This window comes from Hylobates moloch, unplaced genomic scaffold (genome assembly GCF_009828535.3).
Source record: "Hylobates moloch isolate HMO894 unplaced genomic scaffold, HMol_V3 SCAFFOLD_22, whole genome shotgun sequence".
NCBI lineage: Eukaryota > Metazoa > Chordata > Mammalia > Primates > Hylobatidae > Hylobates > Hylobates moloch.
Window position 1 is genome coordinate 27857816 of NW_026652297.1, and position 15921 is coordinate 27873736.

The 15921-nt window shown below is 41.0% G+C and overlaps 1 protein-coding gene across 3 annotated transcripts in view; it reads right to left on the reverse strand.

Moving 5' to 3' along the window:
• The window catches only part of TNFRSF10B (TNF receptor superfamily member 10b), a 49273-nt gene that overhangs the window by 12043 nt on the left and 21309 nt on the right, over nt 1–15921 (reverse strand). For all 3 annotated transcript variants that reach the window (XM_032144151.2, XM_032144152.2, XM_058433406.1), the window contains exon 2: nt 10905–11010. In XM_032144151.2, the coding sequence (XP_032000042.1) occupies nt 10905–11010 (106 nt within the window). The remainder of the gene's footprint in view (nt 1–10904; nt 11011–15921) is intronic.

A 15921-nucleotide genomic window follows, 5' to 3' on the forward strand; every position in this document is an offset into this window, starting at 1 on the left:
GTATTTTTAGTAGAGATGGCGTTTCACCATCTTGGCCAGGCTGGTCTCAAACTCCTGACCTCGTGATCCACCCGCCTCACATATTTCAAGTGATTGGCAATCACATGGGCCTAGGGACTACTATATTAGACAGTGCCACTTAGACCTTTAAAATGCACAGAAGAATGTCCTAATACCTGTTCTGAAAGAGCTCCGAGCCAGTGGAAGATACATCAGGAGCAGATGTCATACAACAATGGGAAAAGCCTTCAAAATTAAAGCTCACACCATCAGCCATGGGAAGAAAATGGGAGGAATCTCTATAGAGTCAAAGAATGATCCAAAGAAAGGGGGACTAAAGCTGCCCTGGAATGACGATGTGTTTCAAAATTGGAAAGTGTGAGTCCCGCCAACTCTGCTTTTCTTTTACCAGATTGTTTTTGGTCAGTAAGTCCTTTTTAATTCCATATGACTTTGAATATAAGTTCTTCCATTTTTAAAATAACACCACTGAGATTTTGGTAGGGGTTGCATTTAATCTGTAATTTAACACCATTTTGATCTATGAACATGGAATAGCTTCCTGTTTATTTTGCTTTTTTAAAATTTCTTACAGCAATGTTTGATAGTTTTCAGTGTAAAAGCTTTGCAGTAGCAAAGAACAATCCAAAAAGGAAATTAAGAAAACAATTTCACTGGCAATGACATAAAAACAAATAAAACATTTAGGAATAATATTTAACAAGGAGGTGCAAGACTTTTAAAAAACATTTGTCTGCATATCCAAGAAGCTCAATGATCTCTAAGCAGGATAAGTTAAAAGAGAACTACACTGAGACACATTATACTCAAATGGACAAAAGCCCAACACAAACAGAAAATCCTGAAAGTGGCAAGTGGCCCACTCAGTATGTACAAGGGAACCTCAATAAGGTTATTAGCTAATTTCTCACCAGGAACCATAGAGGCCAGAAAGGAGTGGGTAACATATTTAAAGTGCCAAAGAAACAAAAACACAAGCATACAAAATCCTGCAACCAAGAATTTGATATCCAGGAACATTATCATTCAAGAATGAAGAAGAAATTAAGACATTCTTAGATAAATGAAAGGTAATGGAGCACATTACTAGTAGATCTGCCCTGTGAAATGCTAAAAGGAATCCTTTAGGAGGTAATGTAATGACGTTAGGCAATAGCTCAAAGGCATACGAAGAGATAAAGAACACTGGAAAAGGTAATTATCTAGGTAAATATAAATGCTGGTATGCAGCTACTCAGGCTGCTATAATAAAATACCATAGACCGAGTGGCTTAAACAATAGACATTTATTTATCATAGTTCTAGAGATGGCCACCATCTTGCTGTGCATTCACGTAACCTCTTCCTTGCACACACCAGAAGAGGGGGAGAGAGAGAGAGAGTGAGTGAGAGAGAGCAAGTTGTCTGGTGTCTTTTCTTAAAAAGGCACTAATCCCATCATGAGGGCCCCACCCTCATGACCTCATCTAAACCCAATTACTTCCCAAAGGCACCGTCTCCAAATACCATCTCATTGAATGGTAATGCTTCAACATATGATTTTGGGGACACAATTCAGTCTATAGCACAGTATTATGGTACATTTGGTTTGTAAATCCTCTTATTTACTTATATGATTTAAAGAGCAAATGCAGAAAAGAATAATTCCAAATTGATGTTAATGGGCACACAATGTACAAGGATGTGATCTATGACAACAACAAGATGGAGGAGGAAAGACGGAGAAGTACAAGAGTACAGTGTTTGCATACCACTGAAATTATGTTGGTATTATTCAAACTAAGCTCAAGTCCATCTCAGAAAGGGGCCAGTGGGTCCCCAAACCCATCCTGTCTGATTTCCCCATTTTAGTATGCGTAATTGGAATAGACATAGTCAGCAGCTGGCACAATCCTCACCTTCATTCCCTGACATGTGAAGTGAAGACTGTTACGGTGGAAAAGACCAGTTGGAAGCCACCAGATTTGCATTTACTTAAAAAAGATAGTAAATCAAAAGCAATACCAGATGGGCCTGGTGGCTCATGTCTGTAATTCCAGCACATTGGGAGGTCAGGGCAGGAGGATTACTTGAGGCCAGAGGTTTAAGACCAGCCTGGGCAACATAGTGAGACTCCGTCTGTACACACACATACAAAATTATCCAGGTATGACGGTACATGCCTGTAGTCTTAGCTGCTCAAGAAGCTGAGGCAGGAGGATTGCTTGAGCCCAGGAGTTCAAGCTGCAGTGTGCTATGATTGTGCCACTGCACTCCAGCCTGGGTGACAGAGTGATACCCTGCCTGTAAAGCACAAAAAAACAAAAGCAATACAACATTCCTGGAGGGATTGCAGAGATCATTACCACCACCCAGGATGCATCTGTGGTGATTCCCATCACATGCCCATTGAACCTGCCTATTCGGCCTGTGCCAAAGACAGATGGATCTTGGTGAATGACAGTGGATTATCATAAGCTTAACCAGGAGGTGATTCCAGTTGTAACTGTACCAGAGATGGTTTCATTGTTTGAGCAAATCACCACATCCCTGGTACCCTGGTACCTGGTATGCAGGTATTGAACTGGCAAATGCTTTGTTGGTCATACCTGTCAATAAAGACTCCCAGAAGCAGTTTGCTTTCAGTTGTCAAGGCCAGCAATATACCCTCACTATCCTATCTCCAGGATGCATCAACTCGCACCCCTATGTCATAATTTAGTTTGCAGGTTTTTTTCTTTTTTTATTAAACAGAGTCTTGCTCTGTCTCTCAGGCTGGAGTGCAGTGGCATGATCTCAGCTCACTGCAACCTCCACCTCCTGGGTTCAAGCAATTCTCATGCCTCAGCCTCCTAAGTAGCTGGGATTACCCATGTGTGCCACCACATCCAACTAATTTTTGTATTTTTAGTAGAGATGAGGTTTCACCATGTTGGCCAGGCTGGTCTAAAACTCCTGGTCTCAAGTGACCCATCCACCTTGGCCTCTCAAAGTGCTGGGATTACAGGCGCGAGCCACCACGTCTGGCCTGCAGGGATATTGATGGCCTTTCCCTTCCACAAGATATCACACAAGATGATCCATTACATTGATGACATTATACCGATTGAACCTCATGAGCAAGAAGTAGCAACTATTCTAGACTTACTGGTAAGACATTTGCATGTCGGGGGATGGGAAATAAATCTGACAAAATTTCAAGGGCCTTCTACCTCAGTAGAAGGACAACAACTAGGAAACAAATTCCTAGTTGTTGAATGATGTGGCACATAAGATATTCCTTCTCTTCTAAGATAAAAGATAAAGTGTTGTATCTGCCACCCCCACCCCCCCACAACCAAGAAAATGACACAGTGCCTAGTGTGCTTATTTTGATTTTGGTGGCAACATATTCCTTATTTGGGTGTGTTTCTCTGGCCTATTTATCAAGTGACCAAAAATGTGCTAGTTTTGAGTGGTGCTCAGAACAAGAGAAGGCTCTGCAACAGGTCCAGGCTGCCGTAGACATTTTTGTCACTTGGGCCATATGACCTAGCAGACCCAGTGGTGCTTGAAGTATTGGTGGCAGACAGCAACGCTATTTTGAACCTTTGGTAGCCCACTCTAGGTCAACCACAGCACAGGTCCTTAGGTTTTGGAGCAAAAACTTGCTATCCTCTGCAGATAACTACTATCCTTTTGAAAAACAGCTCTTGGCTTGTTTCTGGGCCTTAGTGCAGACTGAATGGTTAACCATAGGCCATCAAATTACTCTACGACCTGACTGCTCATCGTGAACTGAGTGTTATTTTGCCTACCAAGCCATAAGTTTGGGCACATACAGCCTAAAGTTTCCATTTCCATTTTCAAATGTAATTGGTATATATACAAAATTGGGCTTAAGTAGGCCCTGAAGGCACAAGAAAGTTACATGAAGAAGTGGCCCAAGTGCCCATGATCCCCACTCCTGCGATATTACTTTCTTTTGCCCGGCCTGCACTTATGGCCTCATGAGGAATTCCCTATGGTCAGTTGCCAGAAGAAGGTTCACAGATGGTTCTGCACCACATACAGGTAACACTTAGAAGTGGACGTTTGCAGCATCACATCCACTGTCTGGGATGTCCCTGAAGGACAGTAGTGAAAAGAAATCCTCTAGGCCGGGTGCGGTGGCTCGCTCCTGTAATCCCAGCACTTTGGGAGGCCAAGGTGGGCAGATCACCTGAGGTCAGGAGTTCGAGACTGGCCTGACCAACATGGTGAAACCCCATCTTTACTAAAAATACAAAATTACCAAGCATGGTGGCACATGCCTGTAATCCCAGCTACTTGGGAGGCTGAGGCAGAGGAATCACTTGAATCCAGGAGGCAGAGGTTGCAGTGAGCCAAGGCCGCCCCATTGCCCTCTAGCCTAGGCAATAAGAACGAAACTCCGTCTCAAAAAAAAAAAAGAGATCCTGCCACTGGGCGGAACTCTGAGCAGTGTACCTGGTTGTTCATTTTGCTTAGAGGGAAGAATGACTAGACATGCAGTTATATACTGATTCATGAGCTGCGGTCAATGATTTGGCTGGACAGTCAGAGACTCAGAAGGAAAACTGATAACAAGGAGGTCTGGGGAAGAGGTGTGTGGATAGACCTCTCTCAATGGGTAAAAAAAAGTGAAGATATTTGTGCCCCATGTGACACAAATATCTTCACAAAAAAGTGATCTTAGCAGGGAAGGATTTTAATAATCAGATGGATAGGATGACCTGTTCTGTGGATAACAGTCAGCTTCTTTCCCAGCCACCCTTGTCACTCAATGGGCTCATGAACAAAGTGTGCATGGTGGCAGGGATGGAGGTTATGTATGGGCTTAACAATACAGACTTCCCTCACCAAGGCCAACCTGGCTACAGCTGCTACTGAGTGCCCAATCTATAGGCAGCAGAGGCCAACACTGAGTCTCTGATATAGCACCATTCAGAGGGTCAATCTGCCAGCTACCTGGTGGCAGGTTGATTATTACACTGAACCATTTCTATCATGGAGGGGGCAGCATTTTTACTGGAAGAGAAGCTTATTTTGCACATAGACTTGCCTTCCCTGCATGCAATGCTTCTGTCAAAACTATCCTCTGTGGACTCACAGAATGCCTTATCCACAGTCATGGTATTCACACAACATTGCTTCTGATTGAGGGACTCACTTGATGGCAAATGAAGTACCCACTGTAATGGGCCTGTGCTCATGGAATTACTGGTCTTACCATGTTCCCCACCATCTCAAAGCTACTGGCTTGGTAAGATGGTGGGATATGGCCTTTTGAAGACTCATTTACAATGTTAGCTGGGTGGCAGTACCTTGAAGGGCTGCAACAAGGTTCTCCAGGAGGCTGTCTATGCTCTGAATTATCCTCCAATACATGCGGTTGTTTCTTCCATTGCTAAGATTCATGTGTCCAGGAATCTAGGGGTGGAAGCAGGAATGGCCCCACTCCACAATACCCTTAGTGGCCCGTTATCAAAATTTTTGCTGCTTTATGCTTTGCTAGAGCTCTGAGTTTCAGAGGGAGGAATGATTCCATGAGGAGACACAACAGTGATTCTGTGTAGCTTGAAGTTAAGACTGCCACTTGGCCACTTTGGGCTCCTCATGCCTCTGAATCAACAGGCAAAAACCAGTTACACAAACCCTGCTGGCTGGATTGACTGATTCTGACCACAAAGGGGAAATTGAAGGGGAAAGTGGACTGTTATTCCACCACGGACATAAGGAAGAGGATGTCTAGAATACAGGAGATTCCTTACGGCATCTCTTAGTATTACCATGACCTGTGAGTAAAGTCAATGGAAAACTACCACAACCCAATTAAGGCAGGACCACTAATAGCTCAGACCCTTCAGGAATAAAGGTTGGTTGACTCTACCAGGCATAGAGCCATGACCAGCTGAGGTGCTTAGTGAGGGCACAGGGAATACAGAATGCACAGCAAAAGAAGCTTCTTATAAATATCAGCTACAATGACGTGACCAGCTATGGAAACACGGACCGTAATCGTTATAAGTATTTCTTCCTTATTGTGTTATGTGTGTGTGTTTATGTGCAAATATATGTTAAGCAAATATCTGTGTTTCCTTCCTTCTCTTATCCCCTTGTTATGTGACATATTTTGAATTTATATCATAGTATTTAAGTATTGTTCACTTTATAGTATTTATGTTCCAGGGTATCAAGGAAAGGAGTAAACACTACTCAAGAACTTTGCATCCTCTTCTGGAGAAAGGGTTAATGCATTTTCAGTTGTATACAGGATAGCTGTATTATGTTAGGTGGAAATATAATCTTATTATTTCCATTACTTGGAGATCAAGTATGGTTTAAAAGAATTTCAAATCTTTAAAAATTCTGTATTAGTCAGGGCTCTCAAGAGCAGGGGTCTCCAACATTTTTGCCACCAGGGACTGTTTCCTGAAAGACAATTTTTCCACGGACTGGAGTTGGGGGCATGGGGATGGTTTCAGGATGATTCACGCGCGTTACATTTATTGTGCACTTTATTTCTTTTCTTTTCTTTTTTTTTTTTTGAGACGGAGTCTCGCTCTGTTGCCCAGGCTGGAGTGCAGTGGTGCGATCTCGGCTTACTGCAAGCTCTACCTCCTGGGTTCACGCCATTCTCCTGCCTCAGCCTCCCAAGTAGCTGGGACTACAGGTATCCGCCACCACGCCCGGCTAATTTTTTGTATTTTTAGTAGAGACGGGGTTTCACCATGTTAGCCAGGATGGTCTCGATCTCCTGACCTCGTGATCCGCCCGCCTCGGCCTCCCAAAGTGTTGGGATTACAGGCGTGAGCCACTGCACCCGGCCTGTGCACTTTATTTCTATTACTATTACATTGTAACATATAATGAAATAATTATACAACTCACCATAATGTAGAATCAGTGGAAGCTCTGAGTTTGTTTTCCTGTAACTAGACAGTCCCATCTGGGGGTGATGGGAGACAGTGACAGATCATCAGGCATTAGATTCTCATAAGGAGTGTACAACCTAGGTCTCTCAAATGTGAGTTCACAGTAGGGTTCGCGCTCCTATGAAGTCTAATGCTTCCGCTGATTTGACGGCATGCAGAGCTCGGGCGGTAATGCAGCCCACCTCCTGCTGTGTGGCCTGGTTCCTAACAGGCCACGGACCAGTACTGGTCCATGGCCTGGGGGTCAGGGGTCCCTGCTCTAGAGAGATAGAGTTTATCCTAAGGAATTGGTTCACATAACTATGGAGGCTGGCAAATTCAAAAGGTACTACAGGATATGCCAGCAGAGAAGAGTCACAGCTTAGGTCTGAAGGCTGCCTGCTGGCAGAACACCCTCTTTCTTGATGGAGGTCAGTCTTTTTTCTATTGAGGCTTTCAACTGATTAGATGGGACCTGCCAACATTATGGGGGTAATCTGCTTGACTCAAAGCCCACTGATTTAAACGTTAATCCCATCTAAAAACAACAACAACAACAACAAACACCTTCACAGAAACATCTAGGATAATATTTGGCCAAGTATCTGGGTAACCAAGTTGACACACAAAATCAACCATCACAAGTCAACCTTGCTCCATACACATACATGTCCTTAAGATCGACGTCAGTGGTCACACAATGTGCAAGGAGGTGATCTATGACAGCAACAATAGAAAGCTAGAAAGATGGAGCTATACAGGAGCACAGTATTTGGATTGCAATGAAATTATGCCGGTATTATAAAACTACCTGTTTAGAGACTTAAGAAGGTAATTGTAATCTTCAAGGAAACCAGTAAGAAAATAAGTTTCAGGCTGGGTGCATGGCTCACACCTGTAATCCCAACACTTTGGGAGGCCGAGGCAGGTGGATCACTTGAGGTCAGGAGTTAGAGACAGCCTGGCCAACATGGTAAAACCCTGTCTCTAATAAAAATACAAAAATTATCCAGGCATGGTGGATACTCCCTGTACTTAGGAGGCTGAGGCAGGAAAATCGCTTAAACTCAGCAGCCACAGGCTGCAGTGAGCTGAGATCGCGCAACTGCAGTCCAGCCTGGGTGACAGAGCAGATTCTGTCTCAAAAAAATATATATATCTATATATATATTTAAGATATCTACCTTTAAGATAGATATTTAAGATATCTACCTTTAAGATAGATATTTAAGATATCTACCTTTAAGATAGATATTTAAGATATCTATCTTTAAGATATTTATTAAGTATATATTTAAACATATATTTATTAAATAGATACACAAAATATATATTTAAGAAAAAAAAGAAAATACATTTTAAAATATGCAGAAAAGAAGTGAGTGAAAATGGTACATCCCAAGAAATAAACTAAAGTTTTTTTAAAAGGTCGTAAGGGAGGAATAAATATATGTAAGACATAAAGAAAACAAATGGCTGAAGAGCAGAAACAAATCTTTTCTTGTCAATAACTATGTTAATTGAAAATAGTTTAAACTCTGCAATTAAAAGGCAGAGACTGGCAGAATGAGTAAAAACAAAAGCAAAAAATAGACCATAATCATCTATCCACAAGATTCCTGAATTATTTTTATTAATATTGAAAGATATTCTAAAAAATCCAAATTACACAAACCTTAATAATGTATCATAATGATACATTATTATCATACATAATGTAAGTATCATACTTAATGATAGTGATTCATGTCACTGATAAAAATGTGACTATTTAATAATAGTGTTGGGGCCACTAAAAAGGTGGCTGGAAAATAATAATGTGTCTTCCTCACTCTCCTCTTACAACAAAATGAAGTCCAGGTGGCTCAATGACTTAATTACAAAATAGGAAACCACAAAATGACTGCAAATATATATGATAATTTTTTTTTTTTTTTGAGACAGGGTCTCACTCTGTCACCCAGGCTGAAGTGCAATGGCACGATCTCAGCTCACTGCAACCTCTGCCTCCCGGGTTCAAGCGATTCTCCTGCCTCAGCCTCCCAAGTAGCTGGGACTACAGGCACGCCACTACACCCAGCTAATGTTTGTATTTTTAGCAGAAATAGGGTTTTGCCATGTTGGTCAGGCTGGTGTCAAACCCCTGGCCTCAAGTGATTTGCCCACCTTGGCCTCTCAAAGTGCTGGGATTAAAGGTGTGAGTCACCGCACCCGGCGTTATATGGGAAATTTTATTAGAATTTTGGACCCGGCGCAGTGGCTCACGCTTGTAATCCCAACACTTTGGAAAGCCGAGGTGAGAGGATCGCTTGAGCCCAAGTGGTTGAGGCTACAGTGAGCTATGATCCTGCCACCGCACTCCAGCCTGGGCAACAGAGTGAAATCCTATCTCAATCCATCAATCAATGTGTAATTTCCCTAATCTGTAAGAATTCATGTGACTCAATGATTAAAAAAAAAAAAAAAAAAAAAAACTAACCTCTTACTAGGAGTGAAGAAAACCTTTGCAGAACCAGTGTACAAATAGTGTCTGTGTCATGAACAGATTCTTGACCTCATTCACAGGAAGAGAAATGCACATTTCAAGGAGTTTTCACGTCTCAGTCCTCGACACTTGCTATGGGCTGCTCCCTGTAGCTGGAAGGGCCATCTCCCCTCTAGGATGGAAGTTCTCTAACTGCTTCTGCTCAGCCCATTGCAGTCCTGTCTCCCTAGCCTATCGTCTCCAACTGCAAATCCTCATGGGCTCAGTTGTGCCCCTCCTTCTCAGTATTTACAGTTTCTTCCAGGTGGACACCCTCAAGACAGCAGCTTCAAGCATCACCTATGTGCTAGGGTCCCCAAATGTGTACTGCTAGCCCTGCCACACACTGTCCCCTCAGAGGCCAAGTTACCCTGAGCAGTTGAATTTGGTGCCTCGATTGTCCTCATTCCCTACACGTCATCCATCCACACCCCAAATATGTCTTGAGTCCTTCTTATTCCCGTCCTGCTTCCTGGTCTTGACCCTGGACCACAGCAATAGGAGCATCTACAGATGAGTTTGTGTCTGCTTCATGCTGGGTTCTTCCTTCTCCATGCTCTGCTCCTGGCAAGCCCACAAGTGCAATGTGCGGGTTTGCCCTCAGGCAAGCCTTTCCTGTGGCCCTTAGTCATGGAAAAGAAATGCAAATTTGTAAATGGACTTTAAAAGCCACTGCTTGCCACACTTGCCTGCCTGGAAACCTTCATGCAGCAATCAATTCCTAACTCATACACACGGGGGAAAGAGGGGAAGAAGTGCGAGGCGAACACAACAGTAAAGCACACTTCAGGCCAGGTTCCTGCTGCATCTCTGGGGGCTCAAATGACCTTACGGGGCACCACATAACATCCCAGGGGAGCGCCTCACACTCAAGGCCCTCCACCTGCTTCCTGTCTTGCTCCGCTTCAATCCAGGAGTGAGCACTCAAGATGCACATCCGATGCTGGTGGCCCTCTGCTGAAAACTTCTCAGGGACATCCATCACTCATGAAATAAAATCCAACTTCCTCTGTGTGGGATCTGACCCCACCTGTCTCTCTAACTTCCTAACCCTCCACTCCCCACAGCAGCCCCCTGCCGTTGCTCCATCTTCCCCAACCCCTGCCCCCTGGCAATTGTTCCAGTGGAACCCTCCTAGGAGCACTCTTCCTGGCTCTCTGAACTTCTGGCCCTGCCCTCCTCCGGATGTCAGCCCAAAGTCACGATTGCCTGGAGGCCTCACCAGCCCCATCTCTGTCCCACTCAATTCTCTCTCAAGGTTGCTATCAGTTTCTTTGGCTGTCTCATTCATTTGTGTGTCTTGATACCATCCTAGCAGGAAGGCTCCAGAAGGACAGAGCCTCGAACTGGAGGCACCCAATGCCTCTCTGTGGAATAAAGAACGAGGAAGTGCAAAGGAAACAGACTGGAAGCTCATGGAGACAAGGGGAGGAGGGGCAAGGATCAGAGATCCATCTTGAACATACCAGGTGGACACAATCCCTCTGAGGGGCTGGACCTCTTTTGTTGTGGGGCCACTCTCTGCTGGGGAACTAGGTCTCGTTGGGTGATCAGAGCAGACTCAGCTGAGACCTGTGGGGACAAAGCAGGGATGGGCATGAGTGGCTTCCAGACCTCACCCCTCCCAGGATCCACTCACATTCTCTTGACCCCAGGCGCCCAAGCTAAACAGAACCCTCATCTTTCTTGCAGCTCTCACCCCTCAAACATCCTTTAGTGTTTGTTTGTCCCTTTGTATTTCAGGGAAGGCCAAGTAACATACACTTAAAAACTCTTCTAAACATGTTCATTCCAGAAAATGTGGGCAAGGAAAGTTTTTAGAAGAATACACAAACCACACGTGATATTCTCAATGAAAGATAGCATCCATTAATATTTTGTCTCATTGAGTTCCACTATTTTTCTATAGGTATGCCTATTCTCTCTCTCTTTCTTTCTCCTATTCTCTCTCACACAGACATGCATTTTTATAAATGGGAGTTATAATATAGCAAACTTAAAAAATTGGGATACAGGATCAAACATTAAATAGTGAACTTCTGATTTAAAAGGTGCCTGACATATAGACCAGAGAGCCCAGAAATGAACTTGCACGTACAGCCATGTATTGCTCAACATCGTTCTGAGCAAAGGGTCATTAGGCAATTGTGTGAACATCAGAAGAGTGTGCTTACACAAACCTAGATGGTGTATCCTATGACACACCTGGCCTATATGGTATAGCCTTTTGCTCCTAGGCTACAAACCTGTGTAGTATGTTACATAATTGCATGGAGCCACCATCATATATGCAGTCTGTTGTTGACAGAAATGTTGTTATGTAGTGCATGACTGTATATGATCAAGTAATTTTTGGCAAAGGTATCAAGACCATCTAATTAAGAGAGGACAATCTTTTTAAAAATGGTCTTGGGAAATCTAGACATTGACTCATCACAAAACAATGACCTCGGACCTTTAACTTACATATATACAAAAATTAACTCAAAGTGGATCCAAAATCTAACATAAAAGTGAAAACCCTAAAACTTAGAAGAAAACATAGGAACGATTCTTCCTGACCTCGGATTTGGCAATGATTTCTTGAATGTGATCCCCAAAACACAAGCAATGTAGGAAAAAAATAGATAAATTGCACTATGTAAAAATTAAAAACTTTTGTGCATCCAATGATGATCAGCAGTGAAGGGGCAACCCACAGGAAGAGGAAAACACTTGCTAGTTATATATCTGATAAAAGATTAATATCTAAAATATATAAAAAACTTCAACTCAACAACAACAACAAAAAGCCAACAATGTGATTAAGAAACGAACAGAGAACTTGAATGGTAACAAGCTCCTGAACAGCCAATGTGTCAAAGAGGAAATCAAAAGGGAATTTTAAAAGTATATTAGAAAATGAAATAGAAACAACATAACCAAATGTATGGGATGCAGCAAAAGCAGTTTTAAGAGGAAACGGCAATAAACGCCTACATCAAAAAAGAAGAAAGATCTCAGATACAAGACTTAATGTTGTACCTCAAGGAAATAGAAAAAAAGATACACTAAGCCCACAGTTAGCAGAACAAAAGAAATAATAAAAATCAGAGCAAAAATAAATAAGAGACTAGATAAAAATACAAAAGATTATAAAAATTCTGTTAGTTTTTTGAAAAAATAAATGAAATCACAAACCTTTAACTAGACTAAGAAAAAAGAAAGAAGATGAATAAATTAAATTAAAAAATGAATGAGGAGGCCAGGTGCAGTGGCTCACGCCTATAATCCCAGCATTTTGGAAGGCCAAGACGGATGGATCACTTCAGGCCAGGAGTTGGAGACCAGCCTGGCCAACAGGGCAAAACCTCGTGCCTACTAAAATACAAAAAAAAAAAAAAAAAAATAGCCAGGCATGGTGGTGCACACCTGTAATCCCAGCTACTTGGGTGGCTGGGGCACGAAAATCGCTTGAACCTGGGAGGTGAAAGTGGCAGTAAGCTGAGATCATGGCACTGCACTCCAGCCTAGGCAACAGAGGGAGACTCTGTCTCAAATAAAAAAAAAAAAATGAGGAGACACACTACAATGGATCAATGGATACCACAGAAATACAAAGGACCACATGAAAATATTATGAACAATTATGTGCCAAAGGATTGAACCACCTGGAAGAAATGGATAAATTTCTAGACACATACAACCTACCAATACTGAATCATGAAGAAATGGAAAATCTGAACAGACCAATAATGATTAAGGACATTGAATCAGTAATGAAAAGTCTCCTATCAAAGAAACACCCAGGACGCAGAAGGCTTCACTGATGAATTCAGCAAAACATTTAAACAAGAACTAAAACCAATCCTTTCTAAACTTTCCCAAATAAATTATAGAGGAGGGACTACTTCCAAACTTATTTTACAAGGCTTGCATTACCTTGATACCAAAGCCAGAATAGAACACTGTAAGAAAAGAAAATTGTAGGCCAATATCTCTAACAAACACAGATGCAAAAATCTTCAACAAAATACCAGCAGACCAAATTCAATAGCTCATTAAAAGAATCATTCACCATGATAAAATGGAATTTGTTCCTGGGATGCAAAGATGATTCAACATATGAAAATCAATAAATGTGATATACCATATTAACAAAATGCAGGACAAAAACCATATGATCACCTCAATAGATGTAGAAAAAGCATCTGACAAAACACAACATTCTTTCATGATAAAAACTCTCATTAAATTAGGTGTAAAGGGAATGTATCAACACAAAAAAAGCCTTATATGACAACCTTACAGCTAATATCATACTCAGCAATGAAAAGTTGAAAGCTTTTCCTTTAATATCAGGAACAACACAAGGATGCTCACTCTCACCACCTCTTTTCAACATGGTACTGGAAGTCCTACCCAGAGCAATTAGGCAAGAAAAAGAAAAGAATTATTAGGTATTCAAATAGAAAAGGAAGAAGTAAAATTATCTATTTGCTGATGACATGATCTTATATATAGAAAACCCTGAAGACTCCAGCAAAAAACTGTTAGAAATGGTAAACAAATTCAGTAAGGTTGTGGGATACAAAATCAACATATGAAAATCAGTAGCATTTCTATATATTAATAATGAACTATATGAAACAGACATTAAGAAAACAAACCTATTAAGAGCAATGACAAAAAAAAAATCTTAGGAGTAAATTTAACTAAGGAAGTGAAAGACCTGTACATTGAAAACCGTAAAACACTAATGAACAAAACAGAAGAGACAAATAAAATGGAAACAGACACAAATGCATGAAAATAAATGTTCATGACTTGGAAGAACTAATATTGTTAAAATGTCCATACTATCCAAAGCAATCTATAGACTCAATGTAATCACTATCAAAATTCCAATATCATTTTTCATAGAAATAGAGAAAACAATCCTAAAATTCATATGCAAACATAAAAAAAACACAAATAGCCAAGGCAATCATGATCAAAAAGTATTATGCTGGAGGCATCACACTACCTAATTTCAAACTATACTACAAAGCAATAATAATTAAAACAGCATGGCACCGGTATAAAAATAGACATATTGACCAATGGAACAAAATACACAGCCTAGAAATGAATCCACATAGCTATGGTCAATTGATTTTTGCCAAAAGTGCCAAGAATACACAATGAGAAAAAAAAGTCTCCACAATAAATGGTATTAGGAAAGCTGGATATCCATATGCACAAGAATGAAATTGGACCCTTATCTTACACTATATACAAAAATCAACTCAAAATGGATTAAAGACTTAAATATATGACCTGAAACTATTAAACTACTAGAAGAAAACACAGGGGCTAAAACTATACAACATTGGTCTGGGCAACATCTTTTAAAATTTGACCCCAAAAGTGCAAACAACAAAAGCAAAAATAGACAAATGGAATTATATCAACATAAAAAGTTTCTGCAGAACCTGAGGTCAGGAGTTCAAGACCAGCCTGATCAACATGGAGAAACCCCATCTCTACTAAAAATACAAAATTAGCTGGGCATGGTGGCATGCACCTGTAATCCCAGCTACTCAGGAGGCTGAGGCAGGAGAATTGCTTGAACCCAGGTGGAGGTTGCCAAGAGCCAAGATCATGCCATTACACTCCAGCCTAGGCAACAAGAGTGAAATTTCATCTCAAAAAAAAAAAAAAAAACCAGTTTCTGCACAACAAAGGAACAATAATAGAGTGAAGCAATAAGCTACAGATTGGGAGAAAATATCTGCATACCATACATCTGATAAGGGGTTAATATCTAAAATACATAAGGAACTCAAATAATTCTATTCAAAGAGAAAAAATAATCTGATTACAAAATGGACAAGGGACTTGAGTAGACATTTCTCGTAGAAGACACACAAATGGTCAACAGATATTTGAAAAAAAAATTCAACATCACGAATCATTAGGGAAGTACAAATTAAAACCATAATGAGATATCATCTTATACCTATCAGAATGGCCATTATCAAAAAGATGAACAATAACAAGTGTTGGTGAGGATATGGAGAAAAGGGAACCCTTGTTCACTGTTGGTGGGAATGTAAATTAGTACAGCCATTATGGAAGGCAGTATGGAGCTTCCTCAAAAAACTAAAAATAGAATTATTATATGATCCAGCAATCCCACGTCTGAGTATTTACCAAAAAGATTTGAAATCAGTATATCAAGGAGATATCTGCACTTCCATGTTCATTGCAGCTCTATTTACAACAGCCAAGTTATGGAATCAACCTGTGTCCACCAACAGATGAATGGATAAAGAAAATGTGGTATGTAGACAATACAGAATACTATTCAGCCTTTAAAAAGATAGAAATTTTGTCACTTGTAATGACATGGATGGAATTGGAATACATCATGCTAAGTGAAATAAGTGAGGCACAAAAAGAGAAATACTGTATGTTTTCATATGTGAAATTGAAAACAACTAGGCTGGGTGCAGTGGCTCA